The sequence below is a fragment of the Jatropha curcas genome, chromosome 1 (genome assembly GCF_041381405.1).
Source record: "Jatropha curcas cultivar XTBG-Jc1 chromosome 1, XTBG_Jcur_1.0, whole genome shotgun sequence".
Lineage (NCBI taxonomy): Eukaryota > Viridiplantae > Streptophyta > Magnoliopsida > Malpighiales > Euphorbiaceae > Jatropha > Jatropha curcas.
In genome coordinates, this window is record NC_143151.1 from 34,283,668 (window position 1) to 34,294,027 (window position 10,360).

Sequence of the window (10,360 nt, forward strand, 5' to 3'; positions counted from 1 at the left end):
CCAAGTGACGGTTTTGATTACCTTTAATCAGTACTGCAAATGTAATTCCCTTTTCCGATGACCAAAAAACCAACTATAAAATCTTGTATTGCACAGCTGTTCTTTCAACTTTGCTCATATTCGCTAACCCAAAATTTACCTTAGAAATCAAATTGCTTTATATCCTTGATCGTTCTACATTTCATGTCACCAACGGTAGAACATGAGCACCGGCCTGTGGGCCAGAGACAACATAAGGATCAACTTTATAAGAAATTACATCATCAAATTAATGGATCCTATGCATTTTCTGTTCTCTCTTTCAGTGTCTATTTCCTGTCTCTCTCTGATTCTCTAATTCCTGCTGCTTTTCCTTCTCTTTCTCCACATTTCTCACTACTTGTCAGCTAAAAAACCAAGTCTGCAATTCCTAACACTATGCCTCAAAAGAAGAAAAAAGAGGGGCAAATTTCAACTGACTGCTTCTAAATCTACTTCGGCATCTGTCTCCCCATCTATCAGTGCAGCGTCTCCTTCACCGTCTGCTTCTAACTGGCCTGCTTCTTGACCTCCATCTGTATCTGGGCTTTGCTTTTGATGTTCTTCTGGCGTTGGAGTGCCGCCTTGAGGGGTGCTGGCTGTTGTAGCCATAGCATCAGTGTCCATTGGAGTAGCTGAGGCTTCATCAGTTCTGATTCCTTCACCATCAAGCACACTTGCAGGTGTCGTAATCTAACCCAAAGCAGAGAAGCAATTATAAGAAACTTGAAATATCAAAACATGCCAGATGCCAAGATCAACAATCACTTTATATACACTATGTATGATCAACGAGGAGTCCAGTGCAAGAAAAGTTGTTAAATCTTAGGCAAGCCATCTTGCTACACGATACGATGCATGACATTAGTGAAAATTTCAGATTGGGATATTCCCGCAGTATCCTTGTGGGCACCTCAAGGGAAAAGCCAGTGAAAGATGTCGGTGCAAACCTGATTATCTTCTGCTTGATTTGATGCACCCTTCACCTCCTCCTTTTTGGCACGTTTGGACCTATCATTAGGTTTGGCCTGATATTTGGATCGGACATCAGGGGGCAGAAGTTCTAGAGGAACAACTCCTTCGATGCCATGGTCAGTAAACTGCAAGAAATTTCCCATTGAATAGGCTAAGTTATTACTTAAATTATACATAGCAAATATAAATTTTTATTAGGAACATACTCTAGAAAATCCATCCAAGTCCTGCCTAGCTGAAAAACGTAGACCTTTCCAGCAATATACCTGCATAGTAAATAAATACGATGCATGAACAACTAATGAGAAGTCGAATTGCTGCAAAAAGAGTAAGAAGTATGCCTCTTTTTTCTTAACACCCATAAAACAAGAAACGAAAAGTAAGCATGCTTATCAACCAAGTTACTGTCTTGGAATAGCATTTTGATGCACAATTTCATATCTGGAGTATTTCTATGTGCCACCCTATTTATTGCAATTCACAACACCTATAAACTTGATTTCCCAATGTAGAAGAACCAAGCACATTGTAGTCATGCCTCATGCCTTTAGGCCAATTCTCGATCGTTAAATATCATATGGATGCACATTCCTCCAAGATAGACAGTAACTTCAACATTACTCTTGGATCAGATGCAACATCTCACGACACACCTCTTGCCTTATGCATGATTGTTTTCTACTTTAGGTTGCCACTACTTCAAGTAATCCTTTTCATTCTAATCGTCTTAATCATATCTCTTTCTTCGGCTTTCATATCTCTTTTAAGTTTTTCCAAACATCTAAAGCTTCAAAACATCTCCCTCATCTTGAAGGAATTCCATTTTTTAGCCTTCCAAGAACCAGTAGTAGAAACCTAGGAATAAATAGCAGCAAAAGTGGAATGCGAAATTCTTGATAATAAAAGGAGAGACCAAAACTCACCCGGTTATTTTTGTGATGATATTCAGCTTCTATCCCAGCTGATGGATCCATCTGCAATTTGACAGAAAATTAAATTACTCCTAGCCAGTGTGACAGAAGAGACTACATCTCATAATATGTGAAGGACAAAAGACAAGTTAAAAAACCAAAAAAGAAGGTATTGATTCAACTTAAAGAAGCCCCTTTTATGGTGCTTACATCTTCAGCCAAAGGTTTCCAATATTCTGTAATGGACGGTGTCCGAACCCGCTGGGGATCAGTCAAAGCATTCTGCAAACAAAATTAAAACATTTACATTTAATTTGAGTTGCTGATTTGATGACACAAAAGGTTTAAACTAATGTAATAAGATCACAAAAAAATATTACCCCATATAAAAGGGGGGAAAAGGAACAAAATGGAGGCATCAACAGTAGATCACTTTGGAAACCACATCCTAAGGACGAGTTTACTTTTTGCCTGTAAATTTTCATTTCAATCTAATATGATAAAGTGACCGAATTAGAACAATAATACATTGAACTCCTAATCCAAATACTGGCTGCAACTTTGGCTGTCTAAATAAAACAAAATCGATCTTGTTGTCTTCCATAATGTCTATTTAACAGCCACCCAAGGCCTATCGTAACTGCTTTGCAGATCACAGAGCATTTGATATTTTTTTTATGCAAAACTGTTTGATTACAGGGAATGAGAATGGGATTTCAACTCATCCATTCCCACATTTGAGCAATAATGCAAGGGCATTTTCCAATCAATTGGAATTCAGTCTCAAAAGGGAGAAGAACCATTGTTTGTTTTGATCATTTTTGTTTCCTCCACGTTTTCTAAAACATTTGGAAAACGAAAAAAATATTCCATATTCCTTTTCACTTTTTTTTCCTCACTTTTTCCTCCTATTTTCTCCAAGCGAACTATAGCAGGCTGAATTAAATGTTAAAAGTGAAAAGAAACACTGCTGTTGATTAAAATATTCAATGTTTTAATATGCTGGTTATGTGATGAAATGATAGTTTTGACATCTAGAGATGGCATGATGAGAAGTAAAATGAAGAATAAATAATAGTCAAATGTCAAGTTGCAATGCAATCTGAAGATAATACACACCGGATTCTGATCTGCCCACTTCCATAATTGAGAGAGTTCTTTATTCCCCAGTCTCCACCTTGGCTTACTGTAGGATTAAGAAAAGCACATATTTCAGATGAATAAATTGAAATGAGAAACATAATCAATATTTAAAACAAATCATCACAAATAGATTAAAGAGAGAACTAGTGAATCCACAAAAGAGAGAATAAGGGGACTAAAAACATTATAAAAATGTCCAGACAGAAAGGCAGCGTGTAAGCTCATTTTAGATGGTTTAGCACAAGCAAAACAATCGGTACAAGCTGATTGCCCCAAACTAAATTGCATATAGGCTATTAAAAAAAAAAAAGGCAAATGGAAAAATTAACAAATTATTTCTTGTCTCCTGTTTCAAGTATCCTTCTCAAAACACACAAATGACTAAAAACACAATAATTATGGGCTTGAAGGAAAATAATTATTTGTCACCAAGTTGCATACCGTTTTTTAACTCCATCTTGGACCATTTTATTCTCTATTGGCTGTTTTTCAAATGCAGGGCAACCGTCACGTTTCCACCACACCTAGAAGGCATAAACATTGGAAGCTAATTAAACAAATATGAAGACCATGACAAGTGAATCAGGAACAGAGACAAAAATTAAACCCAAAACATATGCTTACCCAATTCTTTTCACGTTCTAGTATATGCTCGACCATGTGAAGAAAATCCTTTCCTTTAGGTGGAGTCATTTCAAGTAGTTTCTTCACACGCTCCTCACAAGTTTTTATTTCTTCTTTCTGGAATAAGCAGAAAGATGAAATAGTGGCAATTTTTAATACATTCTCGACTGAGATTTATGCATCTACCATGATTATGATATACATTTCTCATTAAGCATGCGCACGCATACAAATTAATAATTTAAACAGTGGACAGGAAAATGATCTTTTCATTTCCAGTTTTCGAAAAAAAGCAGTCTGCTTTCTTACAAGGGGCAACAAAAAAATAAGGTCATTAAGGAACAAAAAGAAGGGTGACACTGATACAGGCGAATTATGCAATGAGTTCAGCATCTTATAGGGGAAAATAAAGAGCATAAGTTGTGGACAGAAGGAAAGTCCTATATGCATTACCTGACCTGAACACTTTCACATTCATTTTTAAGGAGTTACTTCCTAGACCATAATGATACATTAGGGAAACTGATAACTAGAGGTAACTTCTCTCAACCTCCACCAAATAGAAACAAAGGAAAATACAATTTGTTGCAAGCAAGGAGGAATATCTTCCATGCTCCTTTTCTTTTTCTTTTAATTTTTTCTTCTATGTAACTTTAAGTCCATCTTTCAGTGCTTACAAATTCAATCTTCTGACAGCCTCTTAAGAGTAAGAACTCGAGTAAGTTGAGCATTTTCTCTCATCCTATGACCTATGAGACTTTAAATTGGGCACAAAGTTCAAATGAGACGTGAGGAAACATGGACCTGAGAAATTTTTAAATGTCAATGAATTCCTGTTGCTTCATGTGTACATTAAAAGATCCTAAAAGGCTTACGATGGACATGTGTCCATATTTTCGCTCAAGGTTCTAAAATTTTGTATCCTGGCACTTGTTTCCACATCTTGCAAATATGCACATAAGATTTGGATAATGTAAAATTTTCAAACTACAGTGATTACTAGAATACAAATACTTTATGGATTTAAACATCCTTCAGAAAGCCCAAGACGTTTCAATGTTTTAAACTTCCAAAATAAATAATGGAACATAACTAACCATGCTTTCAGATGTCAAATCTTTGTCATTCTTTCCTGGAGCCTGCCAAGAAAAGCAGAGTTACTTCATCAATTAATGACAGATTAAATGACAAAAATATCTAATAAAATGCAGGAATAAGACCTCTATCTAAAATCTCCAGCAATCACTACCTTAAGATAGTCGAAAAGTATCAGGCACTGGACAAGAATGTGGCGACGAAAACTTGGATCTTTTAACTAGAACATAATGAAAATAAGTTGAAAGTGAGAACCTGTCAGGGTATCATATGTAAGTTGTTTTATATATACTAATATCAGTTACCTCTAAGCCCATTAGTTTACTGCTTGTGAGATACTTTATGTTAAAAGTTGCTGCCTCTTCCTCCAAGTTGTTAGCATTTCCTTCCTCCTCACTCAAGGGCTGAGCATCAAAAGTATTCAATACAACCTATACATGTCAACATTCAGGAAAACATCAAACATAAAAGTCAAACAGTAACTAATACTAACATTTTTATGATCATAAAAAGAAAAATAGTATGTTCACAATATTTCCCATCTAGAAAAACAGATACAACTCCCATGATCTTTGCTGCAAAACATATCCTTTTACCTTCATAGGTACAACTCTGCAAGAGAAGAACCTTACCATTAAAGTGGCAGTAAATTTATGCCACTTGGTTGGAGCGAGTGTTAGAGAAACAGGGTTACAAAAGAATTCCTGAAAAACAAACACATTTGTCAGAAAGCTAAAAAATCAAGACAGTTTCACATATATCTTCTACCACCTGCATAAAATCTAGTTGATCCAGGATTTGATCACTGGATTAAAATCTTGTACATCAATCATATTAACAGAGCTTAATTTAAGAAGTGCACCTTAAATTTTTGACAGTGCTCAGTGGTAAATGAGTTTACCTCATAATATTTGATGGTAGTAAACATAAATTTGATTATGACTAGCAGCAGCTACTAAAAAATGAGTGAATTGTCAATATCAACCTTGTTTTTTTAACCTTAATTCAACTAACTACAACCACATACTTTTTTCAATTGAGACCAAAAATAACCAAGTGAAGATAATTTAAAGTAGACTGAATACTACAAGGATCGCTTGGGGTTCAAATGATTACTTCTTTTGAAACCAAGCACAAAGTAGCATTGATTAATTACTTTAGGGAGAAAATTACACAGGGGGAAAAAGCCCTTTCTAAAAGTGTTACAAGGATATGATTGCAGAAAGGTGGTTAGATCTTTCTCTCCACTAACAATGATCGCAAGTAGCAAAGTTTTACCTGTAAACTCCATAAGGTTTTATAGAAGTTGAAATCGATAGAGATGCCTGAAAGCAAGAAAATAGATTAGCACACAAGACCGCAAAGCAAAGCTATAGACTGTGTTTGTGTATATAAAGTTTACTAGAACGTGAGCAGCTAGGTCATACCAGCAGGCGGGTCTTTCTCATATTTAGTGTCATTTGATGTGTTGAAAACTCCTTTTATATTTACAGCTGCAAGCATTAGGGAAGGGAAGAAAAGGTAAAATGACAGTGAATGACAGATCCCTATAGTAAAGCAAAGATGAGTTAACATCAATATTACCTGAACGTTCAGATAATGGAAAAAAATGTGCCAGAAACATTAGAATTCGTCCACAGAACACGACATCATTTGCCTGTAAAATTGGATTTACAAAAGGTAAAATTTAGAATAACAATGCTAAAAAACTAATAAGTCAACGGAACCTTTATGCCAATTTTCTGTTTCCTGTTTAGTCTTTTTAATAGAAAAGGAAGAAAAAAGAGGGAGAGCAAGCTTTCAAACCTATAAAGTCATACATTCTATTTCAAGCAAATTCTAAATCCAACTCTTCTGTCCTGAACTGCTGTTATTGAACATTTCTATACTTTTTTCATTACATGAATCACATAACAGGATTATCAAAACGTGCAGAGATTTCAAAAGGCATTCATAGCTGAATATACATTCAAAGTACTGGAAAATATGGTCAGGATGATTTTTCACAGGAAAAGGAAGGAAAATGGAGAACTTCTTCACCCCAAATTCATCATGCAAAGTATAAAAAGACTTGTTACTTAGAAATCCATATTGAAGAATATTGCATTACATTACCCAAACAGTATAAATGTGACCTTATCAAGCCAATTCACAAGCAGCTCTGATATTGGAAAAATCAGCATTTAGGTACCTTTGAAAGACGACGAAGAAGTTGGTTACAGGTTCTCAACATCACAAGTTTTCCACGAGCAAAAAGTTCTTGCTGTATGAAATGCAGCCATCAAAAATCAATATTGGCATTAGATATGCAGGACTAATGCCAGCTTGTTTAACTGAAGCCTGGAATATTAGTCAGAAAGCATACCTTCCCAAGTATATCTTGTTTACTCTCAATATAACCAAAAACATCTTTGCAATTTCTCATTGTAGACATTTCTGTCAAGTCTTCCAACAACTGGAATACCATACCCCCCTCAACATGTTCTCTCTCACAAAGATACAACACAACATCTGGCCACAATTGGGGCGGAAAAAAAAAGAGGGAAAAATGTGAACAAGAGAGACGTCAAAGTAAGAACCAACAAAACAAACAAGCAAGCAATGAGAGAGAAAAGGTGACAAACAATGGCGGATGATTTTCAAGCTGTATGCAAGTGCATCACAAATTGGCTCCTTAAATTGATTCACGTGAAGACACACCAAGCAAGGTGCAGAAGACTCACAACAAAAACATGTTGTGAAGGTCTCTACCCCAAACATAATTTAGTGAATATATGGGCTTCTCAAAAAAATATATACTTCTACATGCTTTCAATCCTTTCACAATTCAAATTGTATGCATGTGGCAGGCATCTGCCGGTGCATTTCAAAAAATCATAACTTGTATTTAAAAATTTTATCTACAATACAACCTAATCATCAATAAATGAATAAAATTCGCTTTGCTCAGCAGTATAATTTGTACCTATTAACACCTCAGAATGCACTTCCCTGAAACTTATGTTAGTGATGTATTTCAAGGAATTTATTCAATCTTTTTATTGAACATTCATCAGTCACCTAATTTTTTCAATATCCTAAACTTTCAAATCTTTTTAACCATTTAAATCAAATAAAAATTAGCAAGTTATCATGTACAGACCTAACAGATGAGGAATTTGACCCTGAGAGTTTTCCGCATCATCAACTGATTGCCCATACAGCATTATTTGCTCCCCTGACTGCGCTGCAGAAGACTGTAAAAAAGTAAAGCCAACATTCTTAGTTGAATGGAAAAGGCAAAAGTCTAGGTAATAAGTAGATGATGTAGAAAGACACCCATATACATGCTTAGTTAGAAATGAGCTACATTTTACAGGGTGAAAAACAAGTTTCAAAACAGCCTCTTTCAAATATATGCTTCTGCTTACAACTAACATATAATGATTTCTCAAATCAAATACAGGCACCTGCACATTTGGATACACATTTATGCATGTTTTACGATTTTATTTCTAAAAAAACAATGGAAGTATTATTTTCTTAAACATCCAATTCATCACATAGAATGCAGATTAATAGAAGATATAGTGAAAAACGAGACTGCAAATAAGTAAATGAGTAACGAAGGGGAAAAAGGTCCATCAATGAAAGATCAGCCACCATGTTCATAAATTTTGAGGACCAAGAAATTATTGAATTGAGAATCACTGAAATGGATTTCCTTCAGGAAACAGGACCAATTTAAGTTATACTTTGTGGACAAGCATATAGTGAGGATAAAATAAGGTCCATGACTACAAAAAATATTGCTATTCAAATAAGTAGGAAACTACTTTCATACATACCACTAGCTCCTGAAGCAAAGTCCGAAGCATATTTTCTAACAATTGATTCTCATCTTGGGCTAATTTTGTTTGCCTCTGTAATTCAATAATTCAATCAACTGAATAAGGATTGACTAAAAAACATGCAGCTTAAAATTTTGATTAAAAAGAAACCAAATAACCATAGCATATTAAAGGTTGGCTTTGTAAAGGCCATCATATATAACAACTGGAGACGAAAACTATTGTACAGGTTTAAAAACCAGGAAAATTATGTCATCTGGAACAAGGACTTGATTAGCTAAGAAATACCAAGATCAGAGAAACTGGAAAACTTCAGTAATATTTAGTTTTGCTAACTGGGTAAACAATATCAGAACTTTGCAGAAGCATCTGAGTAGACCATCTATCTACGGAGCTGAAAACACGGAAGCATAGCTAAACAAATAGGATATCAACAGACAAATATATTTGACAAATCTCTCCAGATATACACACTCACATAAATAGATACTCCAACACTCTAATTCAATCACATATAAACAAATTACTGTTAAAATATAGGATAATATCATACGTTCATTCACAGGATTATTTCAGATGTAGATGTACATAGCACATAAGGGATCACCTGAGGTTTTATAAATTCTTGAACAGTCTGGAGCGCAAAGCTTTCAGGAGGCCCAGGCTGTAGTATTGCTTTTCTGAATTCTTCCTAAAAACCACAAATGAAAGAATAAAATAGTAAATACAAACTCAAAAAATAAAAAAATAAAAAAGCGTAAAGCCATTGTGCATACAAAGTGCTTGAAACGCCAAAGCATGAACTTAAACCCTAATGAAATTTCAAAAGCTAAGAGAATTTACCATTACAGAGATACAACTACACAGCCGCTAGCAAGCAAGAAATAACTCTCGGTACCAACCGAACAAGCTATGACCAATACATGCAATTTCAGATATCAAAGTGATTTAGAAGAAAAAAATAGAAAGTAAAATTAAAAAGACTGGAAAACTGAGCGCTTGATGAAGACGAAGACAGTTGAGCTTCAGTTCCTCGGTTTCGAAGGGCTCGCCTCGGCCCATTACTGTTAATAAAAGACGATCATAAGCCCGCAGGGCCTGATAACCCAAAACATTCAAATCATTAATCATGGCTCAGAGGGAAAAGTTTCCCTTCTATTGGCAGACGGCGGGGAAACATTTTCCCAACTTTCTAGGAAAATTTTCCCTGCAGGAACAAGAAAAATGTTTAATCAGTTTTTTCAATCATCAAATCCAAAATTAATGCACTTTGAACTGCAGAAGTATTTTGGGCTTAGATTCCATTTGTTTCCATAAAATAATTTGCAGAAAAATATTTTTCATAATTTTCTGTTGTTTAGAGCGCTCAAGAAAATAAATCAATGGAATATTTTCCTGATCAAAAAAAAATTAAGTCATTTTTTAAGGAAAACAACTTTTTATTTTCAAGAGAATACAACATTTCCGGATATTAGCGAACTTTATAAATTTATATTTTTTAATTTATTAATCATGATCGTCACTATTACCCGTCACTATTTACTGCTGACCACCGGCAGCTTTCATAATTTATATATATATATTTTGCATTCTTTCATATTTAACAATAAAATTTTAAATTATAAAATTTCTATTATTATTAATATTTTTTATGATCTAATGAGATGAATACTTTAATATTTTAAACTAATTTTTAATATTACAGCTAATTAATGAAAAATAAATCATTTAGAAAATATTTTTCAACAAATTATCCTATTTTAC

At 34.5% G+C, this 10,360-nt stretch overlaps 1 protein-coding gene across 1 annotated transcript; it reads right to left on the minus strand.

Annotated features, from left to right (window-relative positions):
- Window positions 1-134: 134 nt before the first annotated feature.
- THO1 (nuclear matrix protein-like protein) lies at window positions 135-9,615 on the minus strand. Its single transcript, XM_012213322.4, has 21 exons — window positions 9,440-9,615; window positions 9,204-9,287; window positions 8,594-8,668; window positions 7,909-8,002; window positions 7,132-7,277; window positions 6,958-7,029; window positions 6,351-6,423; window positions 6,194-6,259; window positions 6,045-6,091; window positions 5,399-5,470; window positions 5,072-5,197; window positions 4,921-4,986; window positions 4,769-4,810; window positions 3,672-3,788; window positions 3,489-3,571; window positions 3,024-3,090; window positions 2,115-2,186; window positions 1,917-1,967; window positions 1,200-1,259; window positions 969-1,118; window positions 135-711 (listed from the first exon to the last, which is right to left on the minus strand). Exons 1-21 carry the CDS (start codon window positions 9,440-9,442, stop codon window positions 451-453), a joined length of 1,827 nt encoding a protein of 608 aa, XP_012068712.1. The 5' UTR covers window positions 9,443-9,615; the 3' UTR covers window positions 135-450.
- Window positions 9,616-10,360: the final 745 nt, after the last annotated feature.

Bases quoted from the DNA above. Each gene is read 5' to 3' on its own strand.
- THO1 (XM_012213322.4), bottom strand. The intron at 5,198-5,398 runs GTAAGGTTCTTC...TGACATGTATAG, and splicing joins AATTTACTGCCACTTTAATG to GTTGTATTGAATACTTTTGA. The intron at 1,260-1,916 runs GTGAGTTTTGGT...TTTACTATGCAG, and splicing joins ATCATCACAAAAATAACCGG to GTATATTGCTGGAAAGGTCT.